The sequence below is a fragment of the Giraffa tippelskirchi genome, chromosome 4 (genome assembly GCF_054371585.1).
Source record: "Giraffa tippelskirchi isolate mGirTip1 chromosome 4, T2T-mGirTip1v1.2.pri, whole genome shotgun sequence".
Taxonomy (NCBI): domain Eukaryota; kingdom Metazoa; phylum Chordata; class Mammalia; order Artiodactyla; family Giraffidae; genus Giraffa; species Giraffa tippelskirchi.
The window spans coordinates 3,396,476-3,412,707 of NC_137278.1; the positions used below are offsets into that span (position 1 = coordinate 3,396,476).

Sequence of the window (16,232 nt, forward strand, 5' to 3'; positions counted from 1 at the left end):
GATGTCCCTTAGGCCAACATGCCAGTTGCTTGATTCTGGACTCCCTGTCAAGCAGATATTTTCCAATTTGAGAACTGGAAGTGGCTGGACGGATGCTATAGTTGATGTAGGTAGACGATTGATAAATGATATAAATGACAGATGGACAAGAGATAAATAGATGATAGGTAGATAAGTGACGTGTGCGTGGTTAGTCATGTCTGACTCTTTCTGACCCCATGGACTGTAGCTTGACAGGCTCCTCTGACCATGGGATCTCTCAGGCAGGAATGCTGGAGTGGGTTGCCATGCCCTCTTCCAGGGGATCTTCCAGGGATTGAACCTGGGTCTCCTGCATTTCCTGCAGTGGCAGGCAGATTCTTTATCACCAGAGCCACCTGGGAAGCCCGTACGGATAACTGATGGGCAGTTTAGATGACAGACGCGGAGCGAGACTGCTGCAGGACATGGAGAGTAACTTCTGAGATCAAGCACAGTGTAAGTGAGCCTTATCTCAAGAAATCCTAACCACGTCAGAAGTTTAGAAGCCGATCTGAAAGCTGCTTCCTTTTATTTATTTAATTTTCAGCCACACTGTGTGATATGTGGGATCTTAGTCCCCAGACCAGAGATTTAACCCACACAGCACCCCCGCCCCCCCCCCCGCCCCACTAGTAGTGGAAGCACGGAGCCCTAACCACTGGACCACCAGGGAAGTCCCTGCTTCCTTTTATGAAAGATCTGATTGTTGGGCTCATTGAAAAGCTACTTTTCCTCCAAGTGCACAGATGACAACAGTCCAGGAGAGAGAGATTGACAATATTGAAATGAGACAGCCCCATGAGAACAGGGACAGAGCAGGGGCATTGGGAAGACATTGCATTGGTTTCCAGTGAATTCCCTGGAGCACCAGCTCAGAGGTGCTCTCGCATTAGAACCAACACACACACACACACACACACACACGTGCGCGTGCACACACGCGCGCACGTGGTGCAGCTTTCTGCTCGTCCTGAAGGAGGTGGGGCGCGGGGCCTCACTGTGGCTGCAGACAACGCTCGAGGAACTGGCGACAGGATGCAGGGGGCGGGCTCAACCGGCCTGTGCCTAGGTGATAGCGCTTTCGCACGGCTGGAGGGGAGGAGGGGGCCGCAGGGACCCCTCAGAGCCCATCAGCAGCTTGTGGGGCGGCTGCTGCGGGGAGAGGTCAGTGCTGCAGTGGCCTGTCCTTCAACGCCTGAAGGTCAGCTGCCCTGGTCTCACCCTGAGGTGGCCCAAGGACTGCCCTGCCCAGTCTACCGAGACCTGTGTCCCTGCGGTCTCGCCCCATCCTCCCGTCTCAGCCTCTCCCCACTTCCTTCCCACGGGAACCCCTCTTCATGCTTGACTCAGCACCAACTTTCTGGACGCCCGCCTGAGTCTGGTGCTGAGTCTGGCCACCTGGGAGGCCATCCCTGCAGGAGCGCCTTGTGCAGGAGCTCACATGCCGCCGCCCCATCTTCTCAGAAGTCCAGTCTTCCCCACGACTGCCCGGTGGCCGCCGTGTGAGCCCGTGTGACACAGCTGGCCCCCGCAGGCCCCTCTGTCGCCAGGCTGACTGCTGGGGCTGCCTCCGAGAGCACAGCCAGGGTGTCCCTCAGGATCCTTCTGCTGAGCTGGGCGGACAGCAGGTCTGCCACCTCGGCTCTCTCCACGCCCGGGAGGGCAGCGTGTGGTCTGGTGCCCAGAGCCGGAGCAGAGTCCCCTTGCCCAGAGCCAGGCAGCCCTGGGTCCCCAGCCGCGAGACTCCCCACAGACACACAGGCCACTCTGGGCAGGGTTGGGGGCTGCGCTGACAGCACTGGGAGCCACCCCGGGGCATCCCCCGCTCCCTCACACAAGGGAGACCCCAAGCTGACCGGTTCAGACAACCAGCTGTCCATGGCCTGGTCCCTCCCAACAGAACCTGATTCACCCACTTCTCCCCCAAGGCTTCTGCCCTGTCCCGCCACCCTGAGGCAGAGCCCGGCCTCCTCCTGGGGCCCCGGGGACGGTAACTCAGACAGACCCTCCCCAGATAAGGAGGACCAGTCTCCCATAATGAGGGAGGTGTCTTCCCCTGGGCTGTCCAGCGAGCCCCCAGGACACACAGCATCTTCGGGCGGGGTAGGGAAGTCTTCTGAGTGGGGGCTGGCAGGGTCGGCCTCCCCGTCCGCTGGGAGGATGGGGGGCAGAGGAGGGAGGTGAGCGTCCCTCTGGGTGGAGGACAGGAGGTCAAAGCTGCTGTGGGACAGCGCCTCGTCCACCTGGGTCAGGGTTTCAGGTAAGACGCCGCCGGCCAGCAGAGTGCAGGCTTCCTCCAGGATGGGGGGTGCTCTGCTCCCCCCATGCCCAGCGGCCCAGCTCTCAGCTGTCTGGGCTGCCTGCCCACCCGGGTCCCCAGGAGGAGCCCCTGGCATCAAGAGGACCTCAGGCTCAGAGGAGGTCCGCAGAGGTTTCCCATCAGTGGATGGATTTGGATGAGCACCCCAGAGCCCCTCTGGGCAGCCACCTGAGGCCTGCGGAGGCCCTGTCTCTCCTCTTTTTCCAAACTCAGAGGCCGAGGTCCCGGAGAGGGAGGAAAGGGTCAAGTGTAAATCACCTGGGGAAGAGGTTTGGGATGGGAGCCTCGCTCCTGCAGCCTCCCGGGACCTCCGCTGGGCTTTGCCTGTGTCTGATCCACTGGTCGGGCTCCCACTGGTTCCAGAATCTTCCCGCCCCTCCCCTGGGCCCAAGAAGGGAGGCAGGGCAAGGGGCACCCCAGCCCATTCCAAGTGGGATGCCCTGCGTCCCACGGGCGAGCAGCGCCCTGGGGCTGGCCCGGCACCGGCGCCAGGGTCCCATGGGCTCTCCCCGTCCCAGACCTCGCTGGACAACTCGGACCACTCCGCCCCCGACCGCAGAGACTGGGCGATGGGGAGACCTCCTGCTGGAGCCAGGCCACCCGCGCCAGTGCCAGAGCCGCGCCTGGAAAGGGCCTCGGTGCCCTCCAGCCCCTCCCAGGTCTCCGGCCCTCCGCCCTGGTGGAGCCCCCCAGCCCAGCTGAAGTCTGTGTCCAGAGTGTCCCCGGCTTCCCCATCTGAGAGGGAGGTGGGGCTCTCAGAAAGCTGGACCAGGATGGCCGATGCTTTCTGAAACTCCTGGAGAGAAGGGCAGGACGGGAGGCTCCCCGAGGAGGCAGCAGTGGACCGTGGAGAAGACGCCCCTGAGCAGGTGCTGGGAGCGGACTCGGGGCCCAGGTCCCAACCGGCCGTGAGCCGGGCCGGGGGACTGCCCTCGTGCGGGGCTGGGGGTGCCGCGACCTCAGCTGCTGAAGCTGCTGCAGAGAAGGGAGAGTTTAGGGGCAATGTCACCACCTTTACGCTGAGGACGTTCCACCAACCCTGGCAAGGATACAGCCCACATCCCAGCCTCTAAGCCGGTGGATCAAAAGCAGAAGACCCCAGGCGGAGACACAGTGCCCAGGCGGTGGGGAGGGCAGGGGCTGTAGGAGTGGGCTGGCTCTGACTGGAGAGCTGGTCCATTACCTGGGGACTGGTCCTCACGCAAGAGGGGAGCCCTTGAAGGGGTGGGGGCATCACCTGGAGACATGGTCGGCGGGGCAGCTTCTGGGCAGGAGAAAGGGACGTGGGGGTTCTCCTGCCGACAGGTCTCTACCCTGCAAGCACAGCGTGAAGTCTTGGGGTGCCCCCAGAGGAGCCCCATCTTCCAGCCTCCCCCCTCGGGCCCAGAGTCTCCGCAGGGGGCCTTCAGCCATTGCAGATGCTTAAAACACCTGCCTGCCAGCTGTCTGTCCTGCAGGGGAAGTGACTGTCAGAGACCAGCGCTCCCCCAGGGCGGTCTGTCTTCAGGGGCTTCTGGCCTCAGTCCCCCCTGGTTCTGGCAGCTGGCAGTCACCATCAGAGAGATGGAGGCAGCGCTCCCTTGAAGGACCCTTACAGCTGCCCCCACCCAGTATCCTGGGCCGACATACCAGGGGGCGTCTTTGTTTCCTAAGAGGGGGTCAGACTCAAGAGGGCACGCGGGTAGACTGGGGTGCATAGCGGCCCCAGCCCAGCATGAAGGGCACCAAGAGGGGGTGAGTATCCCTGCCCAGAAAGAGAGCAGGATGCTCAGGCCAAACTGTCTCCAGGCCCCAGGCCCGCCCCCCACCCTAGCTGCCCTCCAGGCCCCCCACACCTCTCCTCCCCTGAGCAGCTCTGAGCAGCCTCCATGGCGGCAGCCCCCTCCACGGGGCTGCCAGCAAAGTCCAGCCCCGGTTCCGTCCCTGCTGGACTCCCGCCGCTTTCAGCCACCTGCTGGAAACACTTTGGAGAAACGCCACGGTCAGGGTGGGGCCGCCTCTGCTGGACAACAGGCCATGTCCCTTAGCTGTGGACAGAGCCCCTGTGTTCTTGTGACCCCAGTAAGGAACAAAGGCCGTCCCCCAGAGCGGGCCACGAAGACCCACCCATCAGATGTCTCTCCTCCCAGTGGGCTCTGAAGACCTGTCAACAGACAAGATTCCCCTGAGAAGGCTCAGAGGTCCCACCCGTCAACAACCTGCATCTGATGGACGAGGTGGCCCCACACCAAAGCCACACAAGAGGGCCCCCGCCCGGCCCGCAGAGAGCACAGGGCCAGGCCCAGACTCACACGGGCTTCCTGGGGGCCGTGGGGACGCCCTGCGCTCAGGGAGGGTCGACTCTGGCCTTGGAAGCTTGATGCTGGGCTTCCAGTCAGAGCCGGGGCCTTTTCCTCCACCGGCCGGGGGCTGGGGCTGGTCTGGGGGTCTCCTAGGGGGCACAGAGACAATCAGCACTGACGGGCACAGAAGGCAGAGCACGCAGGGGGCACAGGGTTCCGGAACGCTGAAGCCACGTGCACACAGCTTTAGCGTCCAAACAGCCAGCACACCTGCTTGTGTGTGGTTAGAGTGAGGACAGAAAAATACGTGGTTAGCTACTCCTAAAATTACCCTCTTGTTGGATAGCTAATGGATGTGAAGACTCAGGAAAAACTTTAGAGACAGCATTTACAATGTAGATTTAAAATCCCTCTTTATGTTGGTTTTTGGGAGGAGATTGCAGACTGTCTGCACAGCTGCTCTTTTCCTCGGGGTCCACTCTTCGGGGGCTGGGCCGGGGGGCTGGGCCGGGGGAGGGAGGGAGGGAGGAGGTGTGGGGACATGTCAAGGTCACCAACGTACAGCTGCAAGGTTGGCGAAGTGGGGGCGGGGGGCTGCAGTGGGGTCTCTGCCAAGAAGTCCCAGGGACTTACCATCTTCCTACACCTTCACTCTGCCCTGGGACCCGGCAGGGACAGCAAGGCCCGGGGGTGCATGTCGGTCCCAAGGCCACAGGCCCGAGGGGACCAGAGCTCTTTGGCTAAAGCTTCCGTTTGTGGAACCTCCACCAAGGGAGGAAGGACAAAGGGAACGCCTCGCTTTTGCTCCCACAGTGAAGGCCAAGCTTGTTGTTGCTGTTTAGTCACTCAGTAGTGTCTGACTCTTTGCGACCCCATGGACTGTAGCCCGCCAGGCTCCTTTGTCCATGGGATTTCCCAGGCAAGAACACTGGAGTGGGTTGCCATTTCCTACTCCAGGGGATCTTCCCGACCCAGAGATTAAACTTGCGTCTCCTGCTTGGCAGGTGGATTTTTTACCACTGAGCCGCTGGGCAGCTGCAAGGGCAAGGTGCTGTGGGTCAAGCCGAAGGACTATGACAGGGCGTCACCCAGGAAGCCTGGGCAGGCTCAGTGCCAGGTCAGACAGGGTCAGCGCCAGCCCTGGACCCCCGCCACGAGCTCTCCAGGCAGTCCGATGCCCCGGAGCGGTTCCAGCACCCTCCCATCCGCCCTGATCTGTCCTGAGGACGCTCTCCCAGGCCAGACCGCAGGGAGCCCCCAGGCACACACACTGGCTGGTCTGAACAACCTCTCTGCTGCTCCCGAGGGTGGCTGTTGAGAGGGGCTTCTGAGACCGAGGCGTGGACTCAGGCCTGAGAGGTGAGCTCCGAGGTGGCACCTGGGCATTGAGACAAGGCGGGGCCCCGGGACGCCCATCCTGGGCTGTCCAGCCTGCTGTCCCCAACATACCACTGGGGCTCCCCAGAGCTGTGAATGAGTCTGCTCCACCCTGGGAATCGGTGCATGCAAAAAGCTCTCTTTAGCTAAGAAGACCCTTTCGGCACGCCGGTCCCCATGTCACTAAAGGTCTGGACCAGATAAACCAGGTTGGGACTACAATAAACAGAGCGGGCTATGGTTTCCCCTTTCAGCAGAAAAGGGGCCACGTCACCCCAAGAGGCACAGAGAAGGCCAGGCTTCGGGTGGTCTCCCCCGGGCCTCCCTGTCCTTGTCTGGGGGCTGGCACCGCCTTGGGGGGGACACACTGAGTTGGGGGAGCTTCTGGAAGGCTCACGCGTGGGAGGACTTACCTGGGGGCGGCTCCTTCACCGGCAGGAGCCAGATCTGAGCAGCAGGAAGGCTCCCCTCCACGTCGTCGCCTGCCTGCGCCTACAAGGGGGGTGGGAGACAGCCGTCCTGCAGGAGGCACTCGCGGGGAGGGCACTGAGGACCACCCATCAGGACAGGAACTGAGCCTGGGGCCCCACCAAGATCAGGCGCAGGTTGGCAGAACAGGGGAGGGTCCCCCCAAGTGGGCAAACAGGTGAAAGGGCTTTCTGGGGGTGTGCGTACAGGAAAGGCTGGGCCTGGTGGCCATCCTGTGTCCAGGGAGGTCGCCCGCAGAAGGCCCGGCAGAGGGACACCAGGCTGCCCCCTTCGCTCTAAAAGACATACAAACCCGTACACTGTGGCTTCCACCAGCCTCAGGCAGAGCCCTCCAGAGCTGGGGGGCGCCCAAGAACTTGGGGAGAGCCCTCAGTACTCGAGGGAAGCCTCCAGAACCTGGGGAGAAACCTCAGTACTTGAGGAGAGCCCCAGAACCTGTGGAGAGCCCTCCAGAGCGTGGGGGAGCCCCCGGGCCTGCAGAGCAAGCAGAGCTGGTCCCCCAGGAAGGGTCTCACAGACGCTCCAGTCCTCCTGCCCCTCCGTCTTTAGGGACCAGTCCCACAGACACCCAGGCCCCACTGTGTCCCTGGGACCCCAGTGCCACACTCCTAACCCCTCCTCACCTTCCTTTCCTTTGCTTGCCCAGCGGGTCTGTTTGCACAGGCCCCTCAGCACTCCTTCCTGTGCTTCCCAGACTGTGTTCCAGGGCCACCCTGAGGTTTCCCCAGGGTGGCCCTGGGGGGCCGGAGGAGCTCAGTGAGCAGGGTCTCAGAGCCCCTCTGCAATTCGCCCCCTGCCACGCCCCCTCTTGTCTGCTTACAGAACCTCCTCTACATTAGTGTCGCTGCCTGGAGAGTGCTGAGGAACCCGCAAACCTGTGTCAGCAGGGATGCGGTTTTTGCTAAGAGCAGGGCTTTCAGTCACGGGGCTTTTGAGGGGACAGGGTGGAGGGCAGGCTGTCCCTCTAAGAGGCAGGTCCAAGTCTTAACCCTCAGCGCCTGCAAACCCTTATGTGAAACTAGGGTCTTTGCAGATGCAGACATGTCACAAGCCAAGGATGCCTGGAGGCCCCGGGAAGCTGGAAAAGATGGGGGAGCGCCTTCTGCCTACACCTGTATTTCAGGCTTGTGGCCTCCAGAACTGAGAGACAGGAAGTTTCTGTCCTTTTAAGCCACCAATGTTGCGTAATTTGTCAGGGCACAGGCCCCTCACTGAACAGAGGGGCGGGGGAGGAGCCAGATGGGGCACCCTGCCAGGTGGGGGGCCACACCAGCTGCCCTAGGGGCTCCCCGGGGTGTCTGGGGGCTGGGGGGGTACAGCGCAGGAGATGGGGACAGCCTGGGGGCACATCCAGCTCCCTGTCTGGAAAGGTCCCCTGCCTGGAGGCCTGAGTGACCCAAAGGGGCCTGCTCAGCCCTGAGCCCGGGGCAGGGCTGGCAGACCCCTCCTCCCACCCTTGGTGGAGGCAGCATCACGAACATCTGGACTCAGTCGGGCAGCATGTTCTGGGGTGTTCTCGGGCAGGTCTGAGGTTCTGGGGACCAGCCTGGCAACCGTCCGCAGCCCGGCCAGCTGCTCTGAGTAGTCACATCACCAGGAGGAAGAGCAGCCAGTCTGGGCGGCCTCTCCTACCCCGGCCAGCCCCCACCATCTGGAAAGGTTGGCCGAGGTGCATGCTCAGGTGGCTCTCCTGAGCACCTAGACACAGGGACAGGGAGGCCGGGTCGCCCCCAGCACACAGCTCCGGCCAGGCCCAGCAAGACGCAGGTCTGTCCAACCCTGAGGCAACCCCAAGTCCGAAGCGGGCATGAGTTGCCGGGGCCCCCGAGGGGGTGGCGTCTGTCCTCAGCTGCCACCACTGCCGCCCCACCTGCTCACCTTGGCCCGTGCGGCCGTGGCTCTCCGTGGGTTGGCCTCCGGCATCAGGTTGGCCGGCCGCTGCGGCTGTGACCTCGTCCCACGCCAGCCTCGGAGGCTGCGGGTGACCGTCCGCAGCCGGAGCTGCCGGAGAGGGTGTCCCATCCTGCGGCTCGCTGAGTAGGCTGCAAGGCAGTGCAGGGTGGTGTGACGGCTCACCCCGGCTGCCCCCCACTCCCAGGTGGCCAGCCCTGACCAGAACATTCCACCTCACATCCAGGGGACCGCTGCGTTCAGTGGCCAAGCAGTCAGCACTGGGTGAAGGAAGACGGGCCCTGGCCCTCCCTGCCCAGCAGCTTCTCGAGCAGGGCCTGCACCCCTAAATGGGGCCACTGCTGGGGGAGGCAGGGGACATGCGGGGAGGGACTCTGTCTGTGTCCCTGTTCCCTCAGGACCCCCCCAGCCCGAGGGCAACGCTCAACGTGCCAGCTGGTCCCACCTGCGCTCCAGGCACACAGATGGCAGGAAAAGCACCCCCATCGCAGCCCCAAGGTGAGGGGCTGGGAACAGGACTGCCAGGTTTCCTGGTTCCTTCTGGGTTTAAGGTCATTGTTCTAGAACATTCCCCCGCTCTCAGGTGCAGCAGGGCGTTCCTTCTGTTCCCTTCCTTCCCAGGCACTCGCTGCAACTGAGCACAGCCTGCTGCTCCCCCAGGGTGGCCCTGAGCGTCCCCCTCCCCGGGACTGACACCCATGGCAGGATGTGGACTGGGGAGCGGGGTCAGAGGGCCATCTCAGCCGAGAAACCGGGTCTCGGGCTTCCGAAGGAGGAGACGTCTCGGCGGCTGGAGTTCTGACCTGCAGGGCAGGAAGTAGCAGGCACCTGTCTGCACCAGTGTGTCCAGATGCAGGGCCCAGCCAGCCCTGGAGCAAGGATGCAGAGGACAGGGACGCCCGGCCGAGAACCCAGAACCCGGCCAGCCGAACTGAACCAGAATAGGAGGCCCCACCCCCTGCCTCCTTAAAGACGTACCGTCCCTCCCCCAGCCCTCCCCACTGCACACGGGGTCTCAGCCCGGAGCCCCCAGCCAGAGCAGCGAGGGCCCCCACAGGCCCTGGATCAGGGCTGCGCCCCGGCCCTGAGCAGCTCAGAGCTCCGCTGAGCCTCTCTTGAGGGAATGAAAGTACAAAGCGGCCCCTCCACGTGGCAGGACCTCCTGGGGAAGTTCCAGGCCTCTGAAGCCTCTCTCGCAGACACACAGCTCTTCTCTGGTTTCTGACTTGCATCACTGGTGTGATGAGGAGCCACGTGCCCCCCAGGACCTCGACTCCAGGACGGACCCCCAACCCTCGGGGCGAGCAGCCAGCCCCAGTGCCATAAACAAACTCCTGGTACCAAGAGGGTCCGGTCAGCCAGGAAGCCTGTCAGAGATTCCTGGGCTGGGCGATCAGTAGCCATGTGAACTACAGATCAGTGCGTGAAAAACGCTCTCAGAGGGCCCAGAGTGGACCTCGGGCCCGGGGCCGAGTGTGCGATGACTCCCTTTCCTGGGAGAGGTGTGAAAATGTGCCCCGCTGCTGGAAGGGGCCGCTGGACAGCAGTGGTGTCCCCAAGGGCAGGCAGGGGTCCTGAGAAGGCCACTCGTGAGGGGCCAGCCCCTTCCCAGGGTGGGGGTCACCTCTGCAGCCTCACCCCCTAGGTTGCGGCTTTGGGTGGGAGGCGCTCAGGTTAGAGTCTGGTGGGTGGCCAGCCCTCAGGGGGAGGAGCTGGGAGCTCGCTAGGAGGAAAGGGGGCCTCGTGGGCTCTCAAGGGCCATTTTAATGAAGACGGAAGAGAAGGAGGGGTCCCAGGGTGGGGTCATCAGGACACTCTTGATGGGAATAAAGCGGCCCCGCTCCCACCCACAGCCTGGACTCTGCCCCCTGCCCCAGATGACTCGGCCCTGGGGGCCTTCGGCTGCAAGCTGAAGCCAGTGGCCCCGCATCCAGGCTTTCAGAAAAGGCCAAGCCACCCCTGCCGGGGGAACAGCCCACGCCAGCCTCAAAAGGGGGTGCCCAGCAGCTAAGGGGTCCCACGCACACACCACCCACTGTCCTCAGGCCAGGTGGGTCCACCTGCCCTGTGTCACTGCACCCCACAGCAGCCCTGGGGGTGGTGGCACCCCGTCCTCATTCAGCAGACAAGAGGGGAGGACACAGCGGCCCAGCTGGGAATGAGCCGGAATCCCTGTGCTTCTCCCAGCGGGCCAGGGATGTTCTGGCCTCAGCCTCCAGCCCCGTGGGCCAGCCGGTGGGGCAGGAGCCCCCTCCCAGTCCCCCAGCATCCCCGCCCCTCCCCCTTGTGGCCAGGTGCGCAGGCCCAGCGGCTGTGACACCAGGGCCACCCAGCAGGCAAGGCTTTTAATGGCAAGAACCAGGGCCAGGGGCACCTGTGACGACTCACTGCGGGACTGGCGGGCTCTCGCTCCTCTGCGGGCACTGGCCGAGGGGGCTGCCAGGCTGGTGCAGAGTCGGCGGGTGTGAGGAGCCCTGGGCCGGCCCCTCTGGCTGCTGGCTGGTCTCCAGGCCCTCCTCCCGCGTGGCCTTGACTTCGGGGCTGGAACTCTAAGAGAAACAGCACAGGGCGAGCTGGTCCGTCTCCTCTTAGGAAAAGCGGGGGCGGCTTCAGGCAGCGGCCCGGCGGGCAGCTTGCTCCCATGAGGAGGCAGCAGGCTGGCTGAAACAGGGGTCCTCAACCTGCAGGAGTCCCACGGTCTGTTGCTAACAGTCCCGACAGGTGCAGACATGAGGCCCAGAGCTGGGGAGGCCCTTGCCTGAGGCTGCCCGCGTCACCGGGCTGGAACCCACAGAGGTGGGGGCTGTGGAATCCGGCAGCCCTGGGCCCCCTCTCCTGCAGGCTGGCCTGGGATGACTGGTGGTCATCCCACAGGGCAACTGCTAAACTACCCCAGCTGCTCCACAGAACCCAGCCTACCACCCTCCACCTCCCGCCCGGTGAGACAGTCACCATCCCCAACCAGTGGGAGAGATGCTTGGCCTGGGGACAGGCGCCCGACCGTGTCCTCACCGCCTCTTCCCTGTGATGGTGGGGACAGGCTGCAGGAGCAAGGACACACCGCCACTCAGCTCCCGAGGGGCTGACCTCTCTAAGGGGCCGGGGCCACTCTCTCCTTCCTGCCTCACCCCCACCGGCCCCGCCAGCCCCCTCCACACTGCCCCAACCCTCACCCTCCTGCTCACTAAGCTCCCCACCTCCGGGCCAGAGCACTTTCCAACCCCGGGGTGTCTGGTTCCTCCTCCAGGCCCAGCCGGGGAGTCTGGTTCCTCCTCCAGGCCCAGCCAGGCAGCCTAGTCCAGGAAACCCCCTTGGCCCCCGCAGCAGCTGCCCCCCCAACTGACCCTTCCAAATCCCTTCCCACCCTGGGTCATGGGTGTTTTACACAGGATTTGCATGTGCCCAGGAAGCAGCCAGTGAGCAGTGTTTCTGGCCATGAGCCAAACCCCCAGGCCAGGTGAGAACGCCCACCTGAGGCAGCAGGGTCCCAGCCTGAAGCTCTTGCTGCAAGAGGGCCACAGACCTCTGCACGGAGACGATGTCCTTCTGCTGCTGCAGGAGCAGCTTCCTCTCTCGGTGGGAGGACAGCTGAAGGGTCCGTAGGTGCCGGATGCCCCTCTGAACCAGAGGAGCACATGTCGGCACCCGGAGACAGGGCGGGGCGGATCTGGCGCTGAGGGCCCCTGGCCCCTCAGATGTCCCTGCCCTTCTCATCCTGCTCAGTCAGGAGATCCCCTCCACACCCCGCACTTTGGCCTTCCCCCCTTGGTTTTGGCCATCAGTGGGCTCCGGTGGGAGGCAGGAGGGAAGTTGCAGTGCTCATTCCTTGGGCACCTCCAAGCAAGGCTGGCACAGGCTGGCCGTGCCCCTGCCAGTCCCCACCACCCTCCCTCTCGCCAGGTCCTGGGCTCTGTCCCTGAATGTCCCCCGTCTCCTGCTGCGTCTCTGATGGCCACCCTTTGGCAGGACCACCTTGCTGGGACCGCGCCCCCCCAGGGGAGGCGACAGCCTTTCCAGGTCAGAGGAGGAAACTGAGGCTCGGCGAGCTGGGTCCCTCCCCGCAGTGGTCAGGGCCCCAACCCAGAATCCACCGATGTCTCCACCCACAGCAAGGGACCCTGCCTCATTTGATAACTGGAACCCTTCCATTTCTTCCTCATGGTTCCCTGGCCTCCTCTCTTTTGCCTGGAAAGCCCCACACCTGCCACCCCACCTCCCTGGTCCACCCAGGTCCTCTAGGATGGAGGTCAAGTCCACCACCACCCCTCCCTTCGCAGCTGAGGGTCCCCAGGCAAGACCAGCCCCAGCCCCCAGCCTCAGTTTCTTCATCCAGATGAAGAGAGGGACCACCAGCTCCCACACCCCATACAGGGGTGTCTGGAGACCAAAACAGAAGGACACCAGCACAGTGGCCCCAGACCCCAGATGAGGAAACTGCTCTCAGAGAAGCTGAAAGTCCCCTCTGAGATCGGGGGTCAGTGCTAGCTGGGCTAAGCCCTCCAACAACCCCATGGAAACACACACGGCTGCAGTTTTCCCGTAATGAGGCTCAGAGAGGCCCAGCTGCTGTACAGAGGCTGCAGGGGTCAGAGCACCACGCAGCCGCCACCAGCTCTGGATGCTCCCCATGCAGCCCTGAGCAGCCCTGGAGGGTGCCGAGCACCCAGGAGTTCTGTGGTGCGGGTGCTCACGTTCCCAGCCCCAGGAGGGCAGCAGGAGCCCCTTGGGGTCAGCCCGCCAGGAGCCCGCCCTTACCAGCTCCTGCTCAAGGTGGCTGAGGGCCTGGTGCTGCTTCTCCGCCAAGGCCACCAGCGCTGCGTAGCTGCCAATGCTGTTCAGATACCTGGCAGAGGAGATGGGTTGACTGGATTGACTGCTGACCTTGGGGTCTGCCCGTGGGTGTGGAAAACCGCAGTCCTGGCCAGCCTGAGCCATCCAGGTGGACCTGGTATGCCCGGTTCCCATGGCAGGGCCATCGGGAGGAGATGGCCATGCGTGGGCAGGCGGGGGAGCCCTGAAGGATCCAACGGCCCCAGCCCACACTGTCACTCTTCCCATCCCCTCATGACCCACCTCTGGGCCTGAGAGAGGAAGGGAGGACAGCATATCTCCCATGCTGGCACCCCAGCCCAGCCAGTGGGTCCTTTTGGGGAGGTGGGAGTCATCATGGAATAGAAGACCCCCAGCCTGGCATGACTGTAAACCGCCAGTGATCTTAACTGGAATGAGCCATTCAGAGACCAATATGGGAATAACAAGAAGCTGTAAAAAATGTGTCCTCATTGACATTAATTCCACTTCCAGAAATTTACCTGAAGGAATTCATCTCTGGGATGTTCACGACTCAGGACACAGAGCTGGAGACACCCCAGAGGTCCAGTTAGAGGGGCTGGCTAAGGGGACTGTTGTCTCTGCGTTGGGTGCGCTGGGTGTCGTAGCGCTCACGCAGGGACAGGGAGAGGGTTTCTTGATTTTTAAACGAAAACTCAAGTTATAATAGCGTGTCAGTTCAGTTGCTCAGTCATGTCTGACTCTTTGCGACCCCGTGGACTGCAGCACGCCAGGCCTCCCTGTCCATCACCAACTCCCTGAGCTTGCTCAAACTCGTCCATCAAGTCGGTGATGCCATCCAACCATCTCATCCTCTGTCACCCCCTTCTCCTCCAACCTTCAATCTTTCCCAGCATCAGGGTCTTTTCCAGTGAGTCAGTTCTTCACATCACGTGGCCAAAGGATTGGAGTTTCAGCTTCAGCATCAGTCCTTCCAATGAATATTCAGGACTGATTTCCTTTAGAATGGACTAGTCTATTCCAAATGCTGTTTAAATAGATATGTGTGTATCTCCCTTAACAAGACCTGCCAAGACAGCCTGGGAAACGGGCAGAGATATCTCGCAGACGTGGGGCTAGGGGAGGTTTTAATGCCACTGTATTCACCTTTTGGTACTTTCGGTCACATCAAACTTTCTCCAAACGCCCATTACCCTAGGAAGTAGCACTCTGCCCTGAGGGTACCAAGTGGGGGCGGGGCGGAGCTGCACGGCGCGCATGCGCTCACCCTCGCTGATGCTCCAGCAAGGCCAGCTCGGCGCGAGTCTTCTCCTCCAGGGCCTTCTCGCGCAGGCGCAGCAGCGCGGCCTGGTGCCGAGCGCGCAGGTCCTCTTCCCGCAGGCTCTGCTCCAGCATCTGGATCGTGAAGCGGCTGAAGGGTACCGGCGCCGCGCTCCAGGGCCTCGTCTGGCTCCCCTGGGGTGGGGCAGGCCGACGGGGCCATGTCACCACCACTGAGTATCTCCGAGTGGGAGCAGCACCCAACTCCCCGGGGAGGAGGCTGCCGCCTCCCTCCAGGGCCTCGTCTGGCTCCCCTGGGGTGGGGCAGGCCAACGGGGCCATGTCACCACCACTGAGTATCTCCGAGTGGGAGCAGCACCCAACTCCCCGGGGAGGAGGCCGCCGCCTCCAGGGAGCCTTCCCGGACTGGCCGCCCCATTGTTCTCCATGTCCTGCCCCTCTTCCCTGGGACACGTTACTATCCTCCTCCCAACTGGTGGCACCCAAGAAGGCAGCGTGGGGTCCTTGTCATGTTGGCCCTGTGCTCAAGCTGACCACCTGTTTGTGTTCTGGATGGGTTAGGAAGGACTGGGCCCCCCTCCCTGAGATATTCTAGCCCTGAGGAAGGGGCTAGAGCAGATGCAAGCTGGAAGGGTGGGTGGTACCCATGGCAGGGAGAGCCTCCCTCTGCACAGGACCTGCAGCAGAGGCCCCCTGGGTGCAGGCTGTGGAGAGGTGGGTCCCCAGGGACAAAGAACTGGGTCCCCTACCCCCTGCCAGTGCCTCCCCTGGGGCCCACTTGTGAGCCCCTTCCCCGGGGTTCTGTACCTGGAACCTGCATTCCTCCCAGGGGTAGAGCCTGGCTGGGGGCAGCTGGGAGGGGGGCTGGGCTGGTCTCCCTTCCTGCACGGGCTCTGAGGACAAAAAACAGGCATGGCTGGTCATATAAGGGTCCAGGGGCCTTTTTTACAGGAAGTCTTCACTGAGCTAGGGTGTCTGAGCAACTTAATCTACCACCACCGCCACAGAGCACCTCCCCCCAGACACACAGCTTCAGCCAAATCTTCAAGAGGCCATGAAACGGGGCAGGACTGCATGGTTCTTTCCCCCCGCTCCACACCCCAATCCCAGACACGTTCTTGACCTGCCTTTACCTAAACAAGACTTTAATCAAAGAATAAATTTAATCAGAGAAGAAAATGCAAAAATTAGTCCTGAATATTCATTGGGAGGACTGATGCTGAAGCTGAAACTCCAATACTTTGGCCACCTGATGAGAAGAACCAACTCATTGTTAAAGACCCTGACGCTGGAAAAGATTGAAGGCGGGAGGAGAAGGGGACAACATAGGATGAGATGGTTGGATGGCATCACCGACTCAATGGACCTGAGTTTGAGCAAGCTCCAGGAGTTGGTGATGGACAGGGAAGCTTGGCGTGCTGCAGTCCGTGGGGTCGCAAAGAGTCAGACGCGATTGAGCAACTGAACTGAACTGATGTATACATACATACATATATACACATATGAGTATTCATACATCTGTATGTATGTATATATACATAAATATAAAAATTTTAAAAGTGTGTTGAATGTTTTAAAAAAATAACTATATTGTGGAGTTATAAAATAAAGTGCATGACTACCATAGCCTAAAGTCCAGAAAAGAAGAAATGGAGAGCTGTAAGGGCCTCCTACTCTGGGTGAGCCAGTGGACTGTCACGTGAAGATACACCACAGGTATCATTGTAAATCCTAAATCAACCACTAAAGTCAGTTACAGC

General features: G+C 62.0%; 1 protein-coding gene across 2 annotated transcripts in view; it reads right to left on the reverse strand.

The window, feature by feature from the left end:
* Positions 1–533: 533 nt before the first annotated feature.
* CCDC187 (coiled-coil domain containing 187) overlaps positions 534–16,232 on the reverse strand; it is a 45,888-nt gene continuing 30,189 nt past the window's right edge. The window contains exons 15-27 of one of the 2 annotated variants that reach the window (XM_081590652.1): positions 15,280–15,365; positions 14,459–14,646; positions 13,156–13,243; positions 11,872–12,018; positions 10,789–10,949; positions 8,368–8,531; positions 6,676–6,764; positions 6,414–6,492; positions 4,633–4,772; positions 4,177–4,304; positions 3,525–3,655; positions 1,463–3,316; positions 534–1,170 (exon numbers count right to left, since the gene is read on the reverse strand). In XM_081590652.1, the coding sequence (XP_081446778.1) occupies positions 1,482–3,316; positions 3,525–3,655; positions 4,177–4,304; positions 4,633–4,772; positions 6,414–6,492; positions 6,676–6,764; positions 8,368–8,531; positions 10,789–10,949; positions 11,872–12,018; positions 13,156–13,243; positions 14,459–14,646; positions 15,280–15,365 (3,236 nt within the window). In that variant the 3' untranslated portion in view covers positions 534–1,170; positions 1,463–1,481. Of the gene's footprint in view, positions 1,171–1,462; positions 3,317–3,524; positions 3,656–4,176; positions 4,305–4,632; positions 4,773–5,010; positions 6,113–6,413; positions 6,493–6,675; positions 6,765–8,367; positions 8,532–10,788; positions 10,950–11,871; positions 12,019–13,155; positions 13,244–14,458; positions 14,647–15,279; positions 15,366–16,232 lie in introns of those variants that run through there. The other variant, XM_081590653.1, reaches the window with a different exon arrangement.